The 27,505-nt window shown below is 40.3% G+C and overlaps 1 protein-coding gene across 4 annotated transcripts; it reads left to right on the top strand.

Annotated features, from left to right (window-relative positions):
- Positions 1–1,571: 1,571 nt before the first annotated feature.
- LOC309718470 (uncharacterized protein) lies at positions 1,572–27,441 on the top strand. 4 transcript variants are annotated; one of them, XM_082553729.1, is made up of 7 exons: positions 1,572–1,623; positions 12,660–13,633; positions 17,404–17,455; positions 21,172–21,289; positions 22,391–22,527; positions 25,732–25,965; positions 26,185–27,441. In XM_082553729.1, the coding sequence occupies exons 1-7, from the start codon at positions 1,591–1,593 to the stop codon at positions 26,842–26,844; spliced, it is 2,208 nt and encodes a 735-aa protein (XP_082409855.1). In that variant the 5' UTR covers positions 1,572–1,590; the 3' UTR covers positions 26,845–27,441. The 4 variants fall into 4 exon arrangements, with proteins under 4 accessions (XP_082409855.1, XP_082409854.1, XP_082409853.1 ...); XM_082553728.1 differs by lacking the exon at positions 1,572–1,623 and adding an exon at positions 1,630–1,780 and having other exon boundaries at positions 25,735–25,965; XM_082553727.1 differs by lacking the exon at positions 1,572–1,623 and adding an exon at positions 1,630–1,780.
- Positions 27,442–27,505: the final 64 nt, after the last annotated feature.

Raw genomic sequence — 27,505 nt, 5'->3', positions numbered from 1 at the left:
TTTCTGGGTCTTTAGTCACATCTGTCTTTCCTTCTTTCCAGAGTCTTTGAAATTTTTCACATCCTACCGCCAGACTTGTTCTCTCTTTGAAATTCTTGTTGATGCTTCTCTCTCCCCTTCTTGACACTTGGAAATGCTGTGATAACTTTGTATATCCATCCCCCGCTTTGTGAGCATTAACAATTCTTTTTCTCAAGAAAAGCTATTTCTTTTGGGGTTTTTTGGTATAATACTTTCCAAAGTAACAGGCCAAATCCTTGCTGATGTTTTCATACACCTTGTAAATTGGAAGATAACCCTCAGTTTTAATTTGATTTTACAGGATTTGAGCATTACAGAGGTAAAGGACGTCATTGCACAGCAGTGGTTTCAGTTCACAGTTCACAGATAATTAAAAAAAAGGTTATTGCGTGCAAATAGAAATAATTTATGCTTTCTAAAGAAAACTAGCATGTTTAGAAATGCTGTATTGAAAATTTCTGCAGTTTTTACCAGTCACACTTAGCAGCTACAGCTGTGGTTATAACAAATGCAATAAATCTTCATTTAAACGTATGCACCTTTCCCAGAGTCACAAGGACTGGTGCTCACATTTTTTGTCATATTTTTTATTTAATATGACTATATTATAAGTCTTTCCATATTTATTGTGATCACTGTGGAAAAAAAGAAAATATAGTTTTACTGTTGGGAAATGTATTATTTTTTTAAAGGCAAGAAAAATAAATAAAAAACACTAAAACATTATCCTCTCTGTTTACATGCCTCTGATAACTATTTTCCAAACCTAAGGCTAATCTGAGAATGTCTGGGTGACATGGAGTGATTACATAGACATCCAGGATAAGAGGGAATAATTCTGAATGAATTAAGGGGAAGTTGTAATCACACGGCCTTGTTTACTCTCCTCTACTTCTTTTCGGTTTTCAGTTGCCTTTGGCTCCATCTAATGGCGGTAACAACAATGACACCGGTAAAGTTTTTCCTACAGCCCAAATATAAACCATCACAATCAAATGAAACCATTCTGAGTGATAGCTTCAATGTTACACTAAAGGATGTTGTTTAAGTGAAGGATATTTCGGATTTAACAGTGTAGTTTGTGAGACTGAACTCCCGAATCTGCAAGCCAAAATTAATTTTCTTCTGATATAAATATACTGAAATAAAATTTAATCCTCAAAGCAGAAGCCTGGATTCAACACAACTGTGGTAATTCTGTGAACACGGCTTATATTTCTTCTTCTTCTTCTGATTCTACAAGTGATATTTAAAATACTTTGCATAATTTCATTTGGTTTGGCTTATGTAAAAAAATAAAATCTATAAAATACACATGATTTGATTTACAAGTACTCGGACAAAAAAGAAGGAACATTTTAAAAAAATAGTTCAGCTGAAAGAAACATTTCATAATACTGTAAAAATCCATTTCTAGCACTGGTACTTGAAAGAAACCACAATAAAACCAAACAAAAGTGATGGCTCAAATGTACGAACTAATAATTAAAATTACTGGGAAGGATAAAGTCAAGAACCGGAGACTTTTATTAGGAAGAGGTCCGGTCCAGCGTTCGTCCGTGTTTGCCCATGAACGATGGGAGCGCGCTCCCGACACTTCAGGTGAATGAGAGGGAAGCAGAGGAGCGGGATACACAGTTCAATGTGCGTGGCGTTAAAAAGAAACAATTAGGCAAAAATGAGCTACGTTACGTCGCTCGGGGTGCATGTTTGTATGACAGCATATCTACTCTTCGTGATGGGATGCGTTGCACAGAAAGTAAGTTGACATTTCTTTGCTGCAAAAATAAATCACACGTTCTTAGCTCTGTTTTGAGTGTCGTGCTCACTTGTGTAGAGAACCGAGCCGCGAACTCCGTTCGGAAAACGTGATATTCTACAGTTGTTCGCTTATTGGTAAACTCATTGACTCCGAGAGAGTTGAACCCAGCTACTATACGATAAAACAGGCGCCACCGTTCATTTCGGCACACGTCCGACGAGCAATTGCGTTAGCTACGTTTTCAATTTAAATGCAGTCCGCCTGTTACCATCAGCCTTTATTTTACCAACGTAACGAAGTTCTTACAGACGTCTCTGTGTGTAGGCGATAGCAAGAAGCAGTACGTAGTGTGAACTAAGTTTCAAAATATGGTAATGTAAACCTTTAAATGCCTTTGGTTGCATAACATTTCAGCAGAGTATATCAGAAGGGTACTCCGCTTCGAAGAACAAGCAAGCTTTTACTTTACGCTGGGGAGAAGTTTTGCAATTAGCATTGCCCCCTTAAATTTACAGCTTTTACTCTTAAAGTTCGCCTACGCCGTGCTTGCTAACAGGACGGGACATTAGCATGACCCTCACAGCGCGCCGCATCTCATTGTGAAAGCTGAGCAGGAGACAACTATTTAACATAAACAGGTTATCGGAATTACCCTGGGGTCAGTTCGTGGTTTGGCATTTTGTGTAACGAGGTTCTCAGTCGTTTAATGTATTATTTCTTAATTTATTTACTTGTTTTTACTTTTATTATATCACAATTTTCCACGTGGCTATATAGCAAAAATAACCCCTGTCACGTAATCGGTAGCCAGACTTTTAAACCTCCCCTCTCACTTCAGTTTGAGCTCCTCTCATGCACCTTTTCCATTCATGAAAAAGTGGCAAAAAAATCCGTCCTTATTCCTTCTTCCCTCCTCCTTTTTTTTAACTCCAAATTTTGAGGCAGTTATATCCTTAAAGATTTTCAAAGAGTTGTTTTGATGGCAAGGGCATGTTTTTGATGTTACTGCACTTCAGAGTTGGAGAATGGCATGCAGTCCAAACTGCTGAAATGAGAACCACATTGGGAACATGTTAACCTTATGTGAAACTTCTCATACTCGGTGACTGTGACGTCCAAAGCTTTGCCTCTGACAGGAAAACTTCATGATCCAAAGGCTTGTCTGGTGTAGAGGAAAGCAAATGGGCAGGAGCTGCTTCTCTGGTCTCTGACATACCACAGAAGAAGGCAAAGGGTCACTAAAATGTCAGATTAGTGCCTGTGAGCGCTTAAGAGTTGATTGGTTGAGGTTTTGAAGTTGCACTGATGAAATTACCTGAGAGAAGTCAGAGGTGTTAAAGTGTATAAGAGGGAGATTTCTACACGTGACTGAGGAAAACAAGAGAACTGTTTATTTTCTCTTTTTTTAAATTTTTAAAGTGCATCATCCGCTCAGTCTTCTGATCCCTGATTCTTCTGTTTGCCATTTTTGTGTGATGCAGTATATTGTCCCCATTTTTGTAACAATGGCTGGTATCGTTATATAAAGGGTTACCTTCGGCACAGATCTCCTCAAACGCGATTGTCACATTGTCGGTCAGGAAAAGCTTTGTGGTTTCCATTTGTCAACAGTTGTCTAGTTCCACTGATGAAGAATGATGGCTGAGCAGCACAGTCCTCAGAGCTAGACAACAAAAGCCCACACTATATTGAATTGTCAGCGTCTCCAGCTTTAGTTCCTGTGTGCATAGGGTTCTCACCATCTTTGCAATTATCTGCCTGAAGTGGCACAGTAAATGATGGCTTTGTCCTCTGCTCCCCTTGTATTAAGTTGATTTTTTTCCAGAAGAGCATAAACAAGTTTGGAATTTATTCTATTGCCGTCAGACAAAAAAAAGGAAGCATGTGTTGCCCTGGTCGGTGTTTCAGAATGAGGGCAGAGTTATCTCTTTTCAGAATGAATAATGAACTCTCATATCTGATGAAGGATCTGCTCGGTCTGTGAACGGATTAACATGCCATAGTTTGTCAGTGATCTGCAGTTGGTAGAGATGAACTGATGAGCAGAGATGCAGATGGTGTAAAACCTGGATGATGTTTTAATTTGGTGCTGTCTGCTGGAATATTTAAACTAAGTTTCTGCTGGTGCTGCCTTCTGAGGGTTTTTTAAATTTATTTTTAAAGATCATCTGGTTTGTTTACTTTTGTTAAATCAGGTGCTTTGCTTCGTGACTATGAATATACTGCTCATATGACAGAGGCACACCTCTGAGTCAGATCAAGCTTTTTGGATAAACCTGGGATAAAAACATGCTTTTAGTACTAGTAGAGCTAAATCAATACATTTTAGAGCAGAAAGCTTTTCAGGGTTTGTCATAGCGAAGGGCTCTAATAGCTTTGTCAATATTTGCGACTGAGCACACTGGTTCAGGGATTATCAGTGATGTTGGAGATGATATTCAAAAATGATCTCTTCTGGCAATTCTGATGTTTTTAAACTTGGAAATATTGTTGCATCCTGACTGAATCCAATTTACTCTGTCAGCACAGCCTACAGCATTGGGCTTCTCATAGGGGTGCTGCCCAAACACTAATTATCAGTGATACATTGGCTCAATCTTATTCCAAAGTCTGGGAATGATTTCTCCAAACCAGTTGAAACCACTGTGAAGATAAGGTCATGATTCGCCACAGGGTTCCAAAGGTTTTAACAGCTACCACAGCAGCAGCACTTTTACCCCCCCCCCCCTTTTTTAGAGGAAATATGTTAATAGGTTTTACACCACAAACATGGAAAAGCCCACCCAGTCACATAGCTTTTAGAGAACCACAGCTGTAATAATTTACAGCACCCCACTTATCCATGTAGGCTACAGTGAATATCCAGTGATGGCTCTGTAAATACAAAGTTGATCAAACATGCATGAGCTCAAAGAGGTCTTTCATAAATGGCTCTTGATGCAAACTGTGATGAAAATGGGCTGAAGCGGCCAACAAGGGCAACCCCAGAAATGCCTGGATTTAATCAGACTGCCGTGCCAGTTACTTATAAAAACTCACCATTGGCTGAGCGTGCAGCCACTTAATCCCAGTAGGAGAGGCAGGGACACGAGGGGGATATGCGATAAGTCCTGGGCTGGAGTATCGGCACCTTTTCACAGTTGTGGAGAATTACTTCAAAGAGCTTTTTTTTCTGTCTGTGTAGACTGTCACAAAGAGGTTAAGATTCAGTTGATTGCAGTCTGTCCTTGTTATTCTGGGGTTCTTGCTACCTGGAGCTCTGAGTTTCTAAGCCTTGGAGTTTGTTTTCTTTATTCTGTGAATGCTGCAGTTTCCCTTAAGTCCTTATCTTTGGAAACTAGTGTAACTCTGGGGAATTCCTAGATGTTTGCTGAACTTTGAGTCAAAGTGGTTAAATTAAATTAGAGAGACTCATAATCTTGTTAGGTTTTTCTCATCCTCGTGAATTTTATGTTTTCTATTTCAGTAAAGCTTTTTTTTTTTTTTTTTTTTTTTTTGGTTAAATTTGTTTTTTATGCAGCTGTGTCACTTTGTTTACCTGAATTTTTTATTTTTTTTTGGTCTTCATACTTGTATCCCAGATACATCAAGTCCAGTCTATTTGAGAGGAGGTGAAGACATAATCCACGCATTTTTATTGGTTAAATATTTTTTTTATTCATACTGTTTACTGCATGGCAAAGTTTAGTTATGTTGATATTGATTCAGATTTGGTTCACAAGTGGAGTGTGATTTCAGTGCGTCCTGAGTGGGCTGCTGCAACCCAAGCACTAGCCTGCAAAGCAGTGTCACTTCTTCAGTAAACAGGGCTGGTGAGGATTCCTGCCCCCTTTTGAGGGGCCTGCCTGCCTGTTTATGAGCCAGTCCCAGGCTGTTTGTGCATGAGAGGCAGAGTGTGTGTGTTAACAGAACTTCAGCAGAAGCAGCTCGTGTTGCAGTTTTCACAGGGGTGTCGTCAGCCTGGGTGGTAAAACCAACCCCCCCCCCCCCCCCCCCCAAAAAAAAAAAAAAACAACAACCCCAAAACAAAACACTTTTTTTTTTTTTTACTTTTTTTTTTTTAACAAAAGTAAAATATTATCAGACATAAGCTATGAAAGTATTTTATAGCTTCTACAATATAATGTACATATTTGGTATATTAATATGATAAACAGTAGTTTTTGTCATCAGTTTATATTTGCTGAAATTTGTAATAATATTACTACATGTGGTAATTGAAAGAGTTTCCACGGGACTCTGTGCAGTCGTGAAAAAACAAGTACACCCCATGATTCAATAGCTTATAGAATCTCCTTTAGCAACCATAATGAGAATTATTTGATTATTAATTATTATTATTATTATTAATGATTATTTTTTGTATGACTTTATCAGTCTGTCACATCATTGTAGAGGGCATCCGTTTTATGCACAGGTCCTGCCACAGCATTTGAAATTGATTGAGGTTTGGACTTTGCCTGGGCTATTACTACACCTTATTTATTGTTTTGGTACTTGTGTGCTTGTATTTTTTGGTTTTCTATTATTTCTTTCCTGTCTCAAACCTTCCAAACATGCTTTACTTGTTTTATTTTTTTCCCCAATTCTAAGGCCTTGAACTTTGACATGCTATTGAGCCCAGTAGAGTCTGAGGTGGTAGGTCTTTTTTTCCCAAGAGTATTGCATGGTCTGACCTTGGGAGGAGTTTGTTGGTAAGATGGATTGTGGTTTTGTGTAAACGCTCACCTGAACTCTCCTTAGTTCCTATGAAAGCAGTAAGGGTATATGCATAGAGTCCAGTAAATATGGTATATAAATCAGCTGCACAACATGAGCTAGTTAATTAGACAGTTAGTTTAATTAGACAAACTTGTCATGGCTGTCATGGAATAATTTTTTATTTTTGTTCTTCTTTGGTTTAAAAATCTGGTGATCCAAAGTGAAAACTGGAACAATACCATTTGCTTGGGGCCTCCCAGTAATGACAGCAGCTGGTCCAATATTTTACTGAACAAGTCATTTTAGACAATTATGTGCTCAGTTGGTCTACTTGTGTCCGGGGAAGCTGCTGTCAGTGGCATAACCAGCCTGCTCTTATGCCACGTACTTATTAGCATCACTTCATTAAAATATTATCCACATTCCCCATTTGTGGAGTGGTTCACCAAAACAGCAATGTGGCCCATTGTTTTGTCATGCGAAAAGGCATCCTTGAATAATTAGCGGCCTGCCAGTAGAGCGGCCTGTGATGTAACAGAACTGAGATGTTGGCATTATAAGAATGTCCCATTTCCATTAGACACCGTGGCACTTTGGGGCCCTTTCATGTGTAGTCTAGCATATACAACCCTGTGTCCAATGAAGATGGGACCTTGTACAAAATTTCAGTAAAAACACAGTGTGTGGATTTGCAAATCAGTATTCCCTGTTTTTTAATTTCAGAGATCCAAAGGCAACATGGCAAATATTCAAATTGAGAATTTTTATATTTTTGAGAAAGCTACACTCACTTTAATTTGAAGTTAGCAACAAAAACTTTGATATATGCACATGCTTTAAGGTGTTGCTATACATCCCAGCACGCTGATAAATAGGTTGGGACTGACTTTTTCTTTTCTTTTTTGTAATTAGGAATAGATATCATTGAGATCTGTGATTCATGATTCCAATTATAGATAATGACTTTAATGGATGGAAGACTTACACAGCCTTTTGGGAAGGCCTACTTGTGACTGATAAGTAGCTTCTGTAGGAATTTGCACTCAGTTTCACAGTCAGATCCACCCCTCATTCATGTCTGGTTTCAGAAAACTAAGAGCTATGGCCAAAAGGCCGTAGTAAAAAACTGTAAAGCCAAGTCTTTACAATAACACTCCACAAACTATGTTAATCTTTTACATGCAATCTGTGGCGTTAGTGCAATAGTTTCATTATCTCTGCATCAGAACACTGCGAAGAAATGGAGTAAAACAAAGATTTTGGCGCCAGTTCTTGATTATGATGAGAACTGGTCATGATGTGATGATATTTTGTTAAAATAAGTGAGACCTTACTTGAAAAAGGGTTTAACCTCAGCAATGTTAAAGTTGCCAGGACTACCTAGGCTCAAATTATTTATTTAGAATTTTATGTTGTGAAAAAGCCTTAAATTGTGAAAGGGCAGGGCGATATGGCCAAATATATTTATCACGATATATATTTGAAAATTCGCGATAACGATATAACTGATGATATAATTGACGCGAGACAAAATACTTTACAACTCCTCAACTTTATTAGTGCAAAAAACCCCATCAATGTATTTTCACTTAAACAAGCAGCTGTTTTTATGCATTAAAGCTATATAAACATGTAACAGTGCAAATGCAAATTCCTCACTGACAGTTTAACCAAAAGGCATTTCCAGTGGAAACTGGCCGACATATCCTCAGCATGACCATGTGTAATATCCACAACACTTAAAAAGAGGTTATACACACAATACGGTAATATTATGTTGAAGCACAGTACGTATCACTCTGCGAGGCTCCGCCTACGACAGCCGTAATGCTCCGACAATCCATCAAGCGGTGCGGCTTCGTAGCTTAGCAAAGTCGTACCAAAACATTTTTTTGACAGATTCTTGAGCGCCGTGTAGCACAGAAAATCGGTTCGGTAATAACGACGGCCCGCTAGCATGCTCTACCAAAAAATGTGCTTTGTTGTGTATCTGACGGACGAAAGCTAAACCAGTTCCACACCACTGAAGCTGCAGCATTTTTACAAACCAGTTCTGGTTCATCCGTTTCATTCAACGATCCGCTTTCGCCCTTCTCATTCTCCGTCGCCGCCATGCTTTTTCCGCCATGTGCATATGAAAACAAAGGCACTGCGCATGCGCGTTTTACCCATATTCTATCACAAGATTTCATTTTCTTATCAATGCCTAACATCATACTGGTATTACCGTGAACGGTATGATATGGCCCAGCCCTGCTATTTACACCCAAATTTGTAGATGCAGTCACTCCAGAATGAAGCGAATTAGATGTCATAGTTGTAGCTAGAAAAAATCTGGGACGTGTTTCAATCTCAGTGACTTCGACCTCCAGGTCCAAGTTCAGAGTTTCTGAAAATCTTGCAATAACTTGAGAAGAAGGCGACGTAGGATTTTGAAATTAATACCACAGGTGTATCTTCTAATGGTACCATTGGCTGGAGGCGGTATTATCTTTCTCTTTGCCATGTTATGCACCCTTGTGGTGTTAAGTGCCGTCATTGCCCAACCTTGCTGCAAACCCCTAATCGGCTTACTCTCTCTAACTTCAGCAGGAATGGCATTTGGCCCGTTCAAATGTCATCCGTGTAATTCTTTCCTCACATTAATCACATCACACACATCACATTAATTTCTACTAAGTGTGTAGGCTATCCAAACGTGTCATGCACTAATGTAGTTGCCTCAGAGTGTCAGGAGAAAATGATCAGAAAATGAGTAATGTCAGAAAGTTTTAAATACTAAGAGTGAGCAAAGATTTTGTATAATATGTCATTAGTATGCTACAAACACTGGTCTTTGGTGTCTTTGGCAATGCTATTACTGTTTGTAAAGTTAACTGTAATGTACTGCAGAAATCATATATTCCAAGTACTTTGATATAATGTGACAGACTGCTGAATGCCCACAAACATAAACGTTTGGCACTGAGCGAGATGGGTACTTAATGTGTGTTCCAGCGTAAGTTGATAGCAGAGGAAAGGGCAGATGTTAACTGCGTCTTTTTTGTCCTCTGGGATTTTTTTAAATTAACATTTTGTTTATTTTCATCAATCTGGGTAGAAATGCCTCTTGAGATCATTGAAATACAATTTGAAAGCTGCTGCTGGCTAACGTGGATCATGTTAAGGTACTGTTATGTAACTCACTATTATGCAAAGTGGTGAGGTCATAGATAAGGGTAACTTAAGTCAATAATCATATAATACTCATGTAAAAAGTTCAAGAGTGTGAGTGCAGCTATGGACTTGCTAATTGTGAAATTTCTAGGATATGTTTCCAAATGTCTAAACAGCTGAGAACAGTCGTATTTTCTTTAGTTATGAAGGCCGTGCTGCCCTAGCTGACCCCCCCCATGTGTCTTTAATATGCTGTGGCCTGCCTATGAGACTATATTGGCGATAATGTTTTTAGTTTCATCCTGATGACCTGAGGGCTGAGTGAGTGGTTCACTTTTCCAGTCAAAATTACATGCAGGTTTTACCAATTTAAATGAACTAACTGCAGAATGCTGGATGGGGGCGGATCACTCCTGTAGCAATCAGAGTTTAGCTTTCTCATGTCCCCGATCTAGGTTGCACAGCTCCCATGTGAACTATAATCTCAAAGAGATCTAGTACACTTCCAGCCCAGTCTAGAGCACAAACGTCGCCTGTGGTTGTTGGTTTGTTACCTGTCTGGAAAGAAGGATAGCCAGACTAGGGCTTTTTGACAGGCCACAACAGGAAAGACCAACAGGAAAGCTCATAAACACTCAGCCCCCCTACAAAGGTCTGCTTCTCAGCTGCTTGGCCCAACCAACTGTGCATCTGCCTCTCCTTAGGGCAAAGGTCCCCCTTATACCAGTGAACACCTGGGAAGAATTATAGCCAGCATGTTTAAAGAAATACCCCAGTCCCCTTCCCCAAGGTTACCCAGGTGAAACCTATGCTTTGATGTAAAGGAGGAACAGCAGAGTTGAATAGTTCACTGAAGAAGGAAGCGTTTTGACTGCTCGACCTGAGTAGAAACGCGCTATATACAGATGTGGTCAGAAATTAACATGCACTCCTGGACATGAATGTCATGGTAATTTGGGGCTTTTAAGAGTTGTTTTAACCGTTCTTTTTCCAGGGCAGAGTGACTGTATAGCATACAGCATATAAGTTAAAAAAAAAAACTTTTAACAGGCTCAAATATATCATACCCTCAAATCTTTTAATATTTGGTGCTGAAGGTTGTATGATATATTTTAATTTGATAAGCTCAAAGCCTATTATCGTCTTGTTAGCGACCATGATTGACTATAACTGGTAGTTTCTCTTTGCCATCATGAAGTATTTGTTTGACAGCACTTATTGGTTTGACCAATTTTCAGAACATTGAGAAAGTTCAGCAAACTCATTGAATAATAAGAAGGAAAATTGTAGATTGATGCAGGTTTACAGGTTGGGAAGGTCTTATGGAGCTAGCAACAACAGATTATTGTAAATATGTGCATATAAGTACTGTTCTTGTGATTAATTTCCTAGTCAGCTAAATGAGGTAAAAAAAAAATGTAATAACCAATCAGTCTGTAACTAAGGAACAATCAGATATCAAGTTAAATATGAGCGCCGTTTAATGGATGGTGTCAAAAACTACACAAGGCCATTTGAAAGCATTAATCACATTCTTGAAGAATGAATTATACTTTAAAAGCTGCTCAACAGTGTGGTAACATGCATTATACAAACATTCAAAGAAGGGGACCCCCCACTTAAACTGATGTTAAATATGATATTTACATATTTTTAAAACATAATTATCTGAAAAACGAGTAAATTGCAGCTGAATTGGGACGCATTCTGGAGAATTCTATAGTCAGACAAGACAAAGATTGAGCTATTTGACCACAGCGTCAAGAGGTATGTTTAGAGGAGTAAATATAAATTTGTAAATCTAAGAACTCCAGCTGTCAAGCATGGTGGTGGCAGCCTCATGTTCCGGTGTTGATGCATTATACAAAGCGCATGGAATAATGAAGAACGAGGATTAACTCCAGATTCTTCAACTTCACCTCAAATCAGCTAGAGAGTTGAATATTGGACACATTTGGGTATTCAAATAGGACAGTAATCCCAAAACACACATTAAAACTGGTTTTGGAAGCGATAAAGCAAGGTAACATTAAACCTACCTGCCTTACCAAAGCTCCAGCCTCAACCCTTTTAACATTTGTGTACTATGCTTAATCGTTTGGTCTCTGCCAGGACAAGAACAAGCCCGACTCGCAGTCTCTCCAATTCATCCCTATGGTGTTCTGTTGGGTTGAGCTCAGGATTCTGAGCAGGCCATGTTCTCACAAGTTCTCCAAACCAGACTCACCTATGTTTTTATGGACCTTGCTTTGTGCAATGGTCATGCAGTCATGGTAGAACAAGAAGGGCCATACCCAACCTGTTCCCACAAAGCTGGGAGCATGAAATGGGCAACGGAGCTCCTGAGAGAGACCCATTCTTTCGCAAATGTTTGTAGAAGCAGTCTGCATGCCCAGGTGCTTGGTTTTATTCACCCGTAGCCATGAACATATGAATTGAATGATTTGGATCAATGAGTGTTTACTTTGTTTTACCCTGGGGGGAAAAACAGTTGAAAGAAAAAGGTAACAGCCCTTCTGTACAAGAAGGTTAGACAGAGTTAGACAAAACAACGATTCAGCTATTTGACCACAGTGCCAGGAGGTGTGTTTGGAGGAGTCAAGGTGGGGCTTGGCATTCATGCACATGAGCATATGTAAACTTCTGAATACAGCTGCAAGTCCCAGTCCATTTTACCATTTCAAATTGGTTTTGTTATGCAATTAACCACAAGTGACGTTTGTTGTTTGACTTAGTGGTACATGTTGACACAGACAGAAAATGTAATCAGTAAATTTCAGAATTAGACGGTGTAATGTATCACTAGTTAGCAATGAAATGCCAAAGAATAACAAAAATGCAAGTACTGGTGGGACATTGGGTTTTGCTTTTGTGCTTAACCTTTTGAGTTGCGTCCTGTTTATCTAAGGTCTTAGAAAGGGTGTCAATGTCTGAAATTAAAAAATGCAAGACTTTTTAGATCTACTTTAAAAGCAGATTTTGATATATGACACAACTAATTAAATAATTCCTGTTGCAGGTGTATTTTGACTGTGGTGCCAGGGTGGATGTGGTGGATGTTCAAGGCCTAATTCTATCTCCTGGCTTCCCATACAACTACTCCTCTGGGACACACTGCGTCTGGCAGTTTGTTGTACCTATTGATTACCAGCTTATTCTGGAGATATTTGACTTTGATGTTTTTGAAAGTCATGACTCAGAATCCAAGTTCTCTGCTTCTAAATTTGATGAAGAAGATGCAGAGGATGGGGCAACTCTCGCCCCTGGCACCTTAGGGGCTGATGAAACCTCTTCAGTGGCTAAAGATCCTGTGGTTCAGAGTGTAGGTGATGGCTCAAAGACTCAGCAATCCTTCCAAGATGGTGAGGTGAAGCAAATAGTTGTCCAAGAACAGTCTACAAAAATGGAGATTACCAAAGTCTCGAATTCTGCCAAAAGATCTGCAGATGCTGCCTCCAGCCTATCTTTGCCACCTCCTTCCACTCTCCTCCTCCTACCTGACGCTGTGCCTCCTGGGGACAAAGCCATCAACTCTGCCTCCTCATATCACCTAAGGGGAGATGCCAACCCTAGTACTAACCCAACCACAGTTGTGGATGAGACCACCATTTCTTCACCACACTCCACCAACAGTCTAAGTGTAAGCCCTGAAACCCAGCAGTCTGTCCTTGACGCCTGCCCCCACGATGTCCTCTACATCTCAGACCTCATCACCTTCTCCTCTAGGTTTTGTGGGTCTAACCGGCCTCCTAGCAGCCAGCTGGTGTTTGGCTCAAGCCAGGAAATGGTGGAGGTCATCATGGAACTGATCACTACCACCCACTGGGGACGTGGTTTTGCTCTTCTATTCCACTACCAGAACCTGACCGAGCCACAAGGAGACCTCCATGCCACAGCTTATACTGCCAATAAGCTAGACACACTGCTGGCTGCAGTGAGTGGAGCTGCTTTCTTCGCTATGATACTTACAAGTGCCCACTGCATCATTTTCAGGTAATAGAAGTGTTAACTTTATTATATTAAAGGCATTACATTTTGGAAACAGCACCACCTTAATCCAATACAGCACTGTGCACTGAAATGATACTTGACTTACAGTCCATTTTTATAGTTTTCTTGACTGTGAGAGCTTTACGATGTTAAAAGGATCAGGCTGGTGCTTTGCTACCTGAAGATGGGATAGAAATGTTTGTTTGTTTAAAGCTTTTATTTTTTATTTTTTTGACTAAATATTCATTCAAAGTTCCAACATCTCACAATAGAGAGAGAGAGATGGATATGGTACAGTGTTTATCAAATGAATTAGACCACCACCCAATGAAACATTTATGCCACAGCTGCCCTGAATAACAGCACTGGTAATTACCAACATCATGACCAACAACAAAATCATGTTGTTGGTAGTGCATGCATGTTATCATTCTGTGTAAAAACAGGACGAGGTTTTGAGTGAATTCTGGTAAAGCTTCAGTGGGAATCATGGTAACAATTCATTAAAGTTTGGTTTGCATTGATCAAGGTGTTCAAGGTCAACTTAGTGATTTTATTGGTCAAAAATTGACACAAAGCCTTAGAACGTAAACTATGATTCTTACAAGTGTAGTGTGTATTATCAACACATTAAAAAGTATAGAGTATGTTTAAAAATATGTCATATTTGACCTCTGACCTGAAGGTCAAAGTGATAGTAATGCTATATAGAGCTATTTAAAACTATATTTCTTACTGTCATTGTTTCTATTGACAACATATAGGGAATGACGCATGAGGATTCTAAATATCATGTTACTTTGGACCTCTGACAACCTTTTTTTTTCTTTTCTTCTTAACTCCACAACAAGCTTCCTAAAGTACATTTAAGAAGAACAAAGACAACAAAATGCAACACTGTTCCCTTAAAAGTAACTATTGAGCTGCTTCGGCGAAGGTTTGTGTTTTGTTTCTGTAACAGTTAATCTATCAATATGCACAAGCTCTTGCTTTTATCCATGAATTTCACAATTTAAAGTTTTATAAAAAAGATGGAAAAAAATCTAAGATTATGATTTTTCATTTTTATAATGTTTTTCATTAAAATGTCAGTTATTTACTTAAATTTCTGAACAAACATTAGTTTTAGAGGTTGGATGTTATGCTTCATTATTTTTGGGCTTTTCAGAAAAGTTCACAGTACTGGCTCAAATGTAGGTATAACAACCTGAATTCAGTTTTCCTATTTACCTAATTTTTTAGTTGTTTTTTTTCTTATTCTTTTTTCCCCATATTTTCTATTAAAAGAGTGTAGAACCTGAAGAGTTGGGGTTTAATCATCTTTCGCTCAGGTTTGTAAGGTCACACTGCAATTTTTTTTGTGCTTACATGTTTGTTTTTTCCTAGAGGTTACCGTTAGATGTTAATTGTGTTCGCTAATAATCTGATCTTTTGTGTAGCTACACCACCAAGTTCCAGTTTAAGGGAAATGTCTAACACACATATTTAATTGATTTACAGAACAAAGGCTTTTCAGTAATCCCATCCCTTTTGTGTATTCCTTCTATCAAGTTCTCATCTGTCCAGTTTTGGTTAAAGACCAAAAACCATCCAAAAAATGATGCATTACCCTTCAGCCGTAGCTAAACTGTGGCTAACAGTGCCTAGCATGTGCTAGCATGCTACACTAACATAAGCATGGCAAGTTAGTGCTCTCACTATGGGCATATCAGCTTATTATTATTATTATTACTATTATTTAAAAAAAACAAAACAATGAGTGTACATATTTCTAGATCAGAGTCAAACACATGGCCTTTTATTCATTCCTGAATACACTCGCCCATACACCCACAAGTTAGGAGAACAAAAGGCCACAGATAATGGGCAAAGGGTTAAAGAGAAGCCAACCTATAGAGACTAGTTTTCTGTAGTCTTTTAAAAGAAACCACAGATTCTGCTGACCTAAAAGGCGGTCCCAGCATTTGGGCGCTACAACCTCAAAAGCATGATCCTTTTTTTTTTTTTTTTTGTGAATAGCTAGTGAAAGAGTTACAAGACAAGTTAGAGACATTTTTGCATTAAGGTAAAAACCCTGCTTTTGTTAGAATTAAACCTTCCAAATTCTGGTGATTTTACAGGTAATCTCTCCTCAGATATAAAGGAGCCGGGATGACATATTCACACGCACACACACTTATATACACATAGACTAATACCCTCACACCTACACAGTCATGACATTGTTATGTTGACTCAGCTGGAAGTCTCAGTCCCTGATGTGGTCACCCTCTGTGATTAGTTGGGTTTGGCTGCAACTGTGCGGCTTTCTTGATGTGAAGCATTCTCACCATAGACAGCAGGGCATTCAAGGTACAGCACCTGGCATCAATTCCACGGCACAAAAACACAGAGGCTGCATGAAAGTGAATGGGCGGAGAAAATGGGAACAAGGGACAACGAGGAGAGGTAAAACTCAGTTGAGTCAGTCAAAAGGTGTAGTTTACAAGTTGTTCCCTCTCCATCCCAGGGGACAATGAACACAAACTGGAGGGTTAAGTTTGGAGGTTTGTAATACTATCTGTTCTGACAAGCAGACTGGTTTAGCTTACTGGTCCAGATAGATTCAGAATTTAGAAATGTTTGGATATGTGCCCGTCTCAGTGTTGAGCTTTCAATGAGAAACCGTTAGATATGATTGGTGTTGATTTCAAATGTAGCTCAGTTTCTCCAACTCATCCGTTAGGCACAAATACCCTTGCGTTCTCACTGTTAATGACAGGGAAATTAGTAACACATGTTCAATAAAATCAAAGAGTAATTAGCAAAAACAAAAACACAAGTCATTCAGAAGCCAGGAAATGCATTGCCACAAAACATCAAGCTCACAGAAACCCACAGTAGCAGTTTTTTTTTCTATTTCAGTTGTTCCCTATTAACTTAAACAAGTTCACAGAAACCATTTGAAACCAACTAGCCTGGCGAGTCAGGCGGGATTGTGCAAGTTTAATGCAGCAGTGAGGGTAACTCCCAAGATCCCCTGTTGTCAGAAAACAGCCCAAGGTGCATGAGAGTCACAGCAGGGGTTGCCCTGAGTTGGTAGCTGGATATGAACTCATTCAGCTGAGAGCCATTTTTAATAAAAGGGTACTTGCTCAAATATTCCTGGATGCTTCAGTTCTTCACGTGAACGTTAAGAACATGAGAAGTCAAATAATAACATCAGACGGATATGTTAGACCCTGATAAACAGGCGAGTGGTTTGAAGACTTTAATACTAATATCCACATTAATACCTGTGGAGAAGCATATCTAGCTAGATCTGCTGCTGATAGCAGCTACAGTGTTCACATCAGAGCGCTGCATGGGGTCAGAATTCACATATACTTGAAATGAGCATCAGCACTGACAAATTTAAAATCCCCAGAGGAAGAGTGTAATTTATAGCAAAGACGGCTCAGCAACAACCACCCCGTGAACCGTTAAAGCAGACTGGAGCGTATGTGTCACGGCCCCATCCTTCCACACGGTAACACAGCAATTACTGAGTGGAAATAGCTCCGGGATTGAGGCGGCTAGTGTTATCAGAAAGCTCTCATATCAATTCAGTTTTATGTGGTGGTGTCAATTTGAACATTTGTGGTCGAAATTACAAACCCCCAGAGGAGTTTTTTATTTTTGAGAAAACACTGCTCAGAGTGGGGAAACAACTGAGGTCAGCCGTAAAATTTGAATATCAGATGTGTCTTTTAATATAAATTGAATTGCTGTGGTATTTCCTTTCTTTTTTCCAGACCCAAACTGTGTCCAAAAAGGGCCAGCTCCTGCGCATCCAGCAACTCTGAGGTACAGATATTACTGCCGTTAAGTGTAAAAAGTGATTATCTTCCCAGAAGGTGTTGGCTTTTTGACATACTTGGACAAGTAAACATGCGATCTTTTTTTAAACGACACCTAAATATGTGTTCAGACAAGGGAGACATAAATGGCATTTTGCCGTTATATTTATAGTTTGAATAATATAAATGACAATGTATTCACATTAGGAAAAAAATAAGGTACAATCCTACATTTATTGCACCTTTTTAAATCCATAAAATTGGAATAGTTTTTACAGATTGGTTTCAAAGATCCTCAAGAGCGCTTGAGGATAATCTGAGGATGTGTGTGAAGATTGTAGTTGAACCGAAAGGTTTAAGGTCAACAGAACGAGGACACTAAGCACACTTATTAAATCGACAAATTAGTTCTTTTTTAGTAAATTTTCCTTTTACTGAAAAAGAAGAAATGGAGCATCATGGAGTCACACTGTTTAAACCTAGATTTGAATTTTGTAGATTGTGCTGTACATGCACGAAAACCATCACATTTCATGCAGCGCAGGAAATTTGGATGGTGACGATTAAAAGTGTGAAAATTGCCCAGAAGAAGGGAAGCTCTTGAAACGAAATATTCACTAGGAAAAGTAGGAGGCACTTCACATCTCTGTGAGAGGCTTGTGTCCTAACAGTGTATTCATGCTACCAACAAAACACACTGGAGGCTTAAACTAAAGTTTTAGCTGTGATGTAGCTTTGCATGTTGCAAGGAGTCAAAAACGTGGAATAAGAAGACGGTATTTCTAGGATGATATTAACTTTGTTTCACTTCGGCCGGGGTGTAATGCTCAACTCTGACAGTCTATTGGGATAGTACAAACACAGTATGGTGATAGTGGAGTAAGAGGGACAGCAGTTACCAGCAAAATGCCAACAATAAATGTAATTATTGATATTGGTGTTTAGGGCTGTGCGATATGACCTAAATCTCATATCCCGATATTAAGACATCTATCATCTGATAACGATATAAATCACAAAAATGTAACATATTCTGTGAATCTCAGGCAGCTCGACTTGCGTGAAGTGTTTCCAGCTGTGCGTCATGTAGCTGGAGTCGAGTGTTTTAACGATGCATGAAATGATACATTTTTAGACATAAGTTTTCTTTGTATTTATTACACGGCGTGCTGCGGGGAAAAGCCTGTTCTAACGTTTGAGTCTAAGGTTTATTTTTTAGCACCCGACGGCTCTTTTTTTTTTGCTTCTCATCCGTAAATAATCTGCTCTTTCACGTGATTCAGTTTATTTTAAAAAGTCTCAACAGGATCTTGAGCTTTATTGTGAAAGGTTTATGTGGAACAAGCGGACACGCGGTGGTTTTACCGTCGTTGTTGCTAACGACAACGCATAAAAACAAACGCTTGTCTGTCTGTAGTGTGGTTATATTAAATATAAGAGAAAGAGAGAACTTTAATAAATTAATAAAGCCACTACAGTGACCATCAAAATAATGAAAAAATATTGCTGTAAACAGTTTATTTATGAAACAAACGATAGCGTAAAATGAAACGACAGACATTTTTATCCGGTTGTTCAGTCTGACGTCACTAGCCGTGTCTGGGTCTAAACTCCGCTGCAGGTCCATATATCAAACGATCACTGTGGCATTACTGAGAGTTGAAAAACTGTCTAAAGTCTTTCATCTTTAATAAAATGATCAGCGTTCTGCTCTACCAGGTGTAACAATTGAGTTTAACATCCAGGCATCCATGAAAATGGAATTTATGACATTTAACGGAGTTAGAAGTTAGCAGGAAGTTAGCTCGCTAGCTTCTATCTAAATACAATATAGCATGTCCTGACTGCGGGGTTTTGGAAACAAATTAAAACATACAGCTTTCTTATCACTTCCAGCATAAATGAAGACAGAAAACTAAACAGCAGTGACGTTTGTAGGGTTACTGAAGTTTGGCTAGCTGGTATATAATGATGTGCTACGTGACCGCTAGCGACATAGCTATGTTAGCATAATATAAACAAGCTAACTTTTTTTCCACTCGATAAAAGTTAACGTGAGTTTTCTCGGTGGTCAGAAACAAATGTAATCGCATGGCAGGATGCTGTAAAAGGACCAAACTTCAGCCAGGAGAACAACTGAGATAATTCATCTACAATACAAAGTTAGTCATTCATATACTGCTGCATGGGCTGGGCTGTAGTTACATCCTAAGGTTTTAAAAACTGAGCTTAAATAAATGATTAGCGGTAATAAAAGCCGAGGGAGGTCAACAGGGATCACTGACTGTTTTAGGAGCTTTTTGAGATCAAATAGAAGAAAATACATAGCATTAAACATGTTAACAACATAAAAGCCATATTAAACGCAGACTACTTTAGACCCGGAAGTAGGATTCGTCGCGTCATCACTGAACAACCGGATATCGTCATCCGATACATATCGTTATATCGAACAGCCCTATTGGTCTTTATTATTTAGAACACAGGTACTATTATATTGTGTAATCATAATTTAAACAAGTACTGGTGGCCGGCAGCCTCGCCTCTGTCAGTGCGCCCCAGGGTGGCTGTGGCTACAATGTAGCTGCCATCACCAGTGTGTGAATGTGTGTGTGAATGGGTGGATGACTGAGTGTATAAAGCGCTTTGGGGTCCTTAGGGACTAGGAAAGCACTTTACAAATACAGGCCATTTTACCCAAATAAAAAATGATTTGACTAAAAGCTTATTATTATATTTGAACTATGTAAATATTAATTATAACACTGGTCCACAAAATGTCCTAAATGATGATTAAAAACAATACTAATAATACAGATCTGAGATCATAAATTCATCTCTATTAAATTAAGGAATTTCTGTTTGAGTCATTTGTCTTTTCGTTTCTCCAACCGTTCACACCGTCTACTTCAAACCTGTCTGATGTCTTGACGAGGATCACATGTAGTGTTGAATTTGAGGTCTGTTGGTTGAACTGTGATCTCACATTTGAGGTTTTTTTTTTTCCTGTCGCTAGGCAATCAATGGGAGGAACCTGAGGCATTAACATTACAAGAAAATGTCTAATGTTTCAAGACTCGCAGATTCTTGATTCTTCCATGACGTCTATGACAACACGGAGCAGTTAATCAAAGAGGGGAGAAAAACAAATCTTTTCATTGTGGAGACGAGGGGAGCAACAGGGAGTGAAAACGCAAACAAAACAATGCTTTTAAAAAAAGAAGTCAGTCCACGAGCTTATAATGTGAAAGCTTCCCGCACAGACGAGCGTGTCAAGTAAGAACCATCTTTGCTGGAAACCGACATCAAGCTCACAGGACGGGCTGACCCAAACTCTAGCCTGGAGACTGGAGTAACTCCCACTCCAAAACTGATGTCTCCACCACTTAGGGTGCTAATCTGTGATCCTTGTATGGATTCTTAAAGGATGTGATTAGAGAACTTCACCAGTGGACTTGGAAAGCTGTGAAATTTGCTTTCCCACAGTCTATAAAGAGACCTTCAAAACCAAAGGTGGACCAACTGGCACCATACCACTGTTTCATAAATCCGTCATTTAAGCTACATGTAAAAGAAGCTGTTAAAAGTTTGAATTTAACTGAATGTACTGAAACTGACCAAAAGGCAGAGGGACACCAGACCATGAAACTGCTGCTGGGTGAACAAATAGTTCTGCATTACTGGCAGCTCCTCTGCAGATAAACTTACAGTGTTATGTTGTAGGTGCCGGAGGGAGTCCAGAACACCGTGGCTGAGGTCAGTGAGCTGCAGCCGATTGCTGAGAATCAGGCCAACCAGGAGGCGACCATAGAGCAGGACAACAACAACCTGCCACACACAGGTTGAGAGGACACACACCTGCACATACATTGATGCCCTCCCCCCAGTGAACAGCCTAGTTCACTGGAATGCTTATGCTGGCCATTTAATAAATAAATAAATTGCATTCATACTCAGAATTAAACTGTGTAATAGTCTTACAAGGAATGCACTGAGAGGCATTGTGGCAAGCCCAAAGACTATGAATAGCACGTTACTGTGGATGTCATTTATAAATCATTTCGATTTATAGCTGCATAGCATGCTTGAACATTTGATGAGGATCATTTCAGGAATGACAATGATACTTCCGAGAATATAAATCTGTCATTAATTCATTTCCTGGGAAAGTGCTGATAAAGTTTAAGTGCACTAATTTAAAAGTGAAGACTTGGGGTTTGAGAAGAGGCTTGTGTTTTTATTGCTGTCATTTTTTTGTTAAGATTAATTGTGCGTTAAGCAGCATGCAATTGACTATCTCTGCTTGGCTCTCTTTTATATGTGTGTTTTGCTATGATGGTTATCTGTGCTCATGCCAACCACAAGCTGCTTTAATGTTTTCCAAACAAAAAGCTGCTGTCTCTGGAAAAGGAAACGGGGAAACTCTTTCTTGTTTTACAATTTTCCCAGCGGGCTTTTGTGAAATGGGTTTAAAAACTATAAATGTTGTAAAATATTAGATTAAAACGATGAGAAAGACTCTGTCGAGTTTTGAGTGGAAAGTAAAATTGCATTAGTTTTGGAGCAGCCCACAGGCTGCATCCTGGAACAGTCCAAAGATTTCTCTCGCGCTCTCAGTGGGACTGAACCCAGGCTCAGAGATTTGTGGGTTGTGGCATTTAACCCACAAAGCAGCCTGGGAGTAGTTTGATCAGCAGGGGAGTGCAGGCCCCTCTCTATGTGTTCCGGTCACAGACAAAACACACAGCTTACAAACAATGACTGAGTTAAGGTTAGCCTCCTCTGAATGTTGCTTCATTTGACCATTTTGAGTTACAGTACACAAATCATCAGTAGCAAAAGGTCCTTGAAGAATGATGTAGCAAGAAACCCATGTGGAGCGCTGGGCTAAGTGTAATGTCAGCAGCGAGAACTGTCTAAACTTGTCTTTGTGTTTCTGCAGTCACTGCTAGTGGCGATGTATCTCACAGTGCAGATGTGGACCTCTCCTGCAGCGGTTTGACTGAGCTTGACCTTGGTGCCGATGAAGTTTTCATTGTGTCCTCAGGCCCGAGTGGCCTCCCCCCCTCACCTCACACGGTAACATCTTGTTTCACACCAGTGAATTTCACCAGATAGTCATAGTAGAAAAAAGGTACAGGTTTTAGCAGGTCTTAAATTTGTGTAAATGCAGCCCCAAATGAACTACATATAACCTATTAACACACAAGTAAGCCAAAATGAAGAAGCAGTGTTTTAAAAATGAAGGACACTCTTACTGCTTCCATGGAATTAAGGAATACGAGCAGTAGTTTGGTGGTCTGGAGCATTAAGGTGTGTGATGCCAAGGAGGAAAAACATCATCAGTGACCTTAAAGAAGCAAATGTTACTGCCCATCAATCTGGGAAGGATTATGAGGCTATTTCCAAACAATTATTAAAGTCAACTGTTCAGTGAGAAAGACTATTGGACAGAATCTTTCCGGGTTTAGCCATCCGAGCAAGTTCACCCAAAGATGAGATTGTACAGTGATCAGAAAAATTGCAATAACCCCAAGAGCTGCATGTCTCACTCTATAGTTAACATGTTAAAGTTCATGACCGTACACTTAGAAAAAGACTGGACAAGTATGACTTAATTGGAAGTGTTGCCAGAAGAAAATCTTTAACTCTGCAATAGCCGAGACTGCTGGGGCTTCCCATGATGCACGAGTGTTTCTTCTTCACTCTGCGTGCTACACACCTAATCATTGGTTATTATTAATCTCTGGCTCTCCTCCACAGTATGTCTTTTGTCCAGTCTCCCTCTCCTCACCTCCATCCGATCTCATCAGATGGCTGCCCCTCTCTGAGCCTGATTCTGCTGGAGGTTTCTTCCTGTTAAAAGGGAGCTTTTTCTTTCCACTATCGCCAAGTGCTTGCTCGCAGAGGGCCATCTGATTGTTGGACTTTTCCCTGTGTTATTGTAGGGTCTTTACCATAATGTATAAAGAGCCTTGAGGCGACTGTTGTTGTGATTTGGCGGTGTGTGTGTGTATATAAGTGAAACTGAATTGAATTCAAAAGAACATGGCAGCACAGTGTCGGTTTGCAAATTTGCGTCTGAACGAACCACAAGATTTGTGGAAGAATGTCCTTTAGACAGATGAGACCAAAGTGAAGACGTTTGGCTGTAAGGACAGAACCACATTTGGTGAAAACCAAACACATCAGCACAAACACCTCATGCCAGCTGTCAGCATGATGGTGGACGGGCGATGATTTGGGCTTGTTTTGCAGCTACAGGGCACCTTGCAGTCAACTGTTAGCTCCTCTGTAGGCCATCTGTCTGACCTCTCAAGCTTGGCCCAGATTGTGTCATGCAACAGGACAAAGATCCCAAGCATGCTTGATGAAATGTACCAAATCTGATGACCGCTTATTGTCAAACCCATCGTTTTTGTTTATGTGAATTAGGTGTAAAACTAATTCCCATCCATTTAATTTAACATGCTACTGACATGGCTCTGGGGGAAAAACAAATGATGTGGATGTAGTCTTATATCATAGAGTGGAAAGTGAAATTGTGTGTTCAATCTCAAGGTCACACTCTGCGTGGGTGATCTTGTTGCTTTGAGGAAATGATCCCTGAATCAGTGAACATCAGAGGTGGCGGGGCATTCAGTGCTTTGAACTGACCTAGTGTTGCAATGGCACATGAGGATAATTAAAAGATAGGACATGTGTTGGGGAAGCAATAGTTCAATCAGGCATTTTTTTCTTGCTGCTCTTTTGTATTCTCAGAATAAGAGTTGGCATAAAACAGCTTTGGCAGCTTTTTGAAGGGCTGGCAAGCTTTTCTGCAGCCTAGGCTAATGGAGTATTATCTTCCGAGCCAGATTCCCAGCTCCAATTGTGTGTGTGTTTGTGTGTTGGTGTGTGTCATGCACGCTTTGACGCACAGTGTGTGTGGTCTGCCTGTGTGTGTCCTCGGTGCATGTAAATACGGTTTAGAAAATGTTGCAAAATTCATCTTCTCGGTGTCAGTGCCAGGTACGCTTCCAGGTTGGCGTGGTACTTCCTGTGTTACACACGATGCCCTGAGCCGTAAACCCCCTTTTGATAAATTTTCGCTGCAAAAGACCCTTTCCGAGAAGAGCTTCGATTTAGCAGTACAGCGATGAGAAGATTGGAAAACGTTGCTGTAGGCAGGGCTGATGAGATCAAGGCAGAGAAAGTCTGGATCAAAACGGTCTGGTACATTCCTCGCCGTCTGAAAATCAACAGACTTTATTCGGCTTGTTCCATTTTCTAGGGAGTACGTCAAACTTTTCCAAATATCCCTAAATGGTCCCCAGTCTCACCTTTGGAACTACAGTGTATAAGAGTTCTTGCCTCATCTTTCAAGACTAAAAGTTCCTATTGTGTTCTCAGGCTTTGGCGTGGAAAAGAACATTTTATATAAACCCCTAGCTAATTCTTGTCTAGACAAAGCTAGCTGCTAGTGACTCTGAGGGATGGATTATCGCTCTCTGATGAGTGCAACTCCCAAGACATTATAAAGCGATCTCCACACATCCAGGTTGTCGATATTTAGCCTCTTAAGCTCAAGTGAAATGACCTATATGAGGCTCTGACTCCTAAAATGCTTCTTTGTTTTGGTCCCGGAGTGTAAACGACCCACAGTAATAGCTGTGCTTCAGCAATACCACAGATGTCTCTAAAATTGTTCCAAAGCCTGCGCTGTTCTCTCGACAGTTTTAATATACTTAATAATGATGAGATTTGTACGTGAGCCACACATTCTCAGCTGGCTGGCTGTGTGACAGCGCTAGGCTAATCAGAACACTTCCTTTGTTAATCCGTTAATGTGGTACACAGGAAAGTCTGTGGGGAGATATTCAGGTGAGGAGGAAATGCAGCAGGTGCAACCAGCAGACAGTTGTTCCTAATGTTCACACCTGAGGGAATACATTGTTGCACAGAGATGCTATTTGCTGATTTGGCAGCAGTTTAAGTGCAGCACAGTAGAGAATACTTTGTTTGTTTGAGATTTAACTATTTGGTTTTCTGCTCTTACAATATTCCTACTGGTGTCTTAATTTGGTTATTACATATACACATCTGCTGCACTCTCCTTGGTGCCTGGTTAGAATATTTTTTTTCCTCCTCTTCTTTCGTGATGAGGTAGTGCTTCTGTTTTTGACCCATGCTTGACTCAGTAAAAGCTGCCTAAGATATTAAAGATTGTAGCTGCATTTTTCCTATCATGTGATGTTTTCACCTGCATGTAGCTTCTTATACTTTGCTACGTGTATCTTTCAGCAGCGGGAGAGGTTTCTGCGACACAGTGACACTGGTCCTGTAGGCGATTGGCCGTCACCACTAGAATCCTCCACCTCACCTGGATCCAGATCAGTCAAGGATGGCAACGGCTGTGCCAGGCCGAGGGCGTGGAGTGTCCGCACCTTCCAGGACTTCCTCCCTCCTTTGCCACAGCTTCATAAGAAGTGGTGCAGCTGGAACTCCACCAGTCCCTTCACCAAGCTGGTGGACAGCGTCAGTACTACAATCATTACATACAAAATAAAATGAAGCTACTTGAATGGTCAGATTCTACCAACAGACTACGTAAAATATGATTTGGATGAACTGACCCTTGAAGAATGTTCATGAAATGTAAAATGAGCAGTTTAGGAAAACTTTGTGTGAACAAGCAGGATTTTTCCATCACCAGTTGGTTAAATTAAAGTCTGTTAATTGTGAATATCGTTCCAGACTCCATCCAGTTTGGTTGCTAACTGCAGAGGTGGCGACAGCAGGAAGGTTTTCTCTGATGTTCACCTGGAAGGCAAGGCAGATACCAGCACAGCCTCAGACTCATCCATCAGCAATGCCTCCTATCCCCTCACGCAGCCTGCCCAAAGACAGCGGCGCCTCAACTCCACCAGCAACCTGCGACGTCCTCGGTTCACAGGGACGTGTTTTGGCCTCCTCTCAGTGACAGCAGACCTGGCGAAGGCCCCGGGCTCCTCCTCCTCAGAGCCCGTCTCTAGAGCCTCTTCCTCCCCCCAGTGTCAAATTGAGAGTGGCCACGCTCGAGATTTCCCAGGCGAGGGTGATCACATCAGCGTGCCTGTGTTTGCCATCTCTGAGGAAGAGGACCGGCAGCCTCTGGTCCCAGCCGAACACCTGGAGCAGACCTCCGCATCCGCTTTGCTCAACGGGCTGGTTACAGGGACATGGGAAGGCAAGGCGCCTGTTCTAGGAAGCACCAACCTCGGCTCCCAGAGGCCCAGAGCAGAGTGGAGGCTTTGGGGAAGCCAGGTGTCAGGAGGGGTCGGTTCACTCTCTTCCAGCGAGTCGAACGCAGTCGACAGCAGCCAGCCATCTCTCAGTGTGTCCACAGGGCTGTGCAGTGTGACCAACCAGATGTGACACGATGGTGATGAACAGGGACTCTGGTGGGCCAGTTCTGCGTTTCTGAACTCTTAGTGTCACTGGGATACATCTCACTTACTCCTTTAATTTCCAAAATCAACTCTTACAGAATTGCATCTCCTGTAGCTTCCTGTTGGTATACACGCATATTATTCTCACTGTAGTTTTTCTATTTTTATAAAGTTTGTTGTTTCGCACCTTTCAGTGAGTTGTAACTCCAACCACGGCACTGTTTTCAGTAGCTCTGTCATTGTGGATTTTCTTCTTCCTGTGCCAGCCTTTTGCTTTCTTTTTTTGATCTTCTTCATGGGGACGCTTCTTTAGTACATCGTAGCAAATACTTAGTTGCATATTACCTAAAAGTGTTCCACACAGCATAGATAATACATTTATATTAATGCTACAACAGTTCAGGCATTCAGTATGTACCCTAAGACTGATGCTGGATTATAAAAGGGAAATCAAAATAAAAGCATATTAAGTACCAATATACACCATTACATAGCAAAAAGACAGAACTAGCATTCACAATAGTATTTAAAAAAAGTCAGTATGAATAAATGTAAAGTTTTAATAAAGGCAAAATCATTTGCAGCTTGTGTTGTTGATTAACTCAGAGCTACACAGAGTAAAAACTTGTTTGAAACCATTCAAAGTC

Source organism: Aulonocara stuartgranti (assembly GCF_965226115.1).
Source record: "Aulonocara stuartgranti genome assembly, chromosome: 12".
Lineage (NCBI taxonomy): Eukaryota > Metazoa > Chordata > Actinopteri > Cichliformes > Cichlidae > Aulonocara > Aulonocara stuartgranti.
This window is presented reverse-complemented; position numbering and strand designations above follow the sequence as displayed.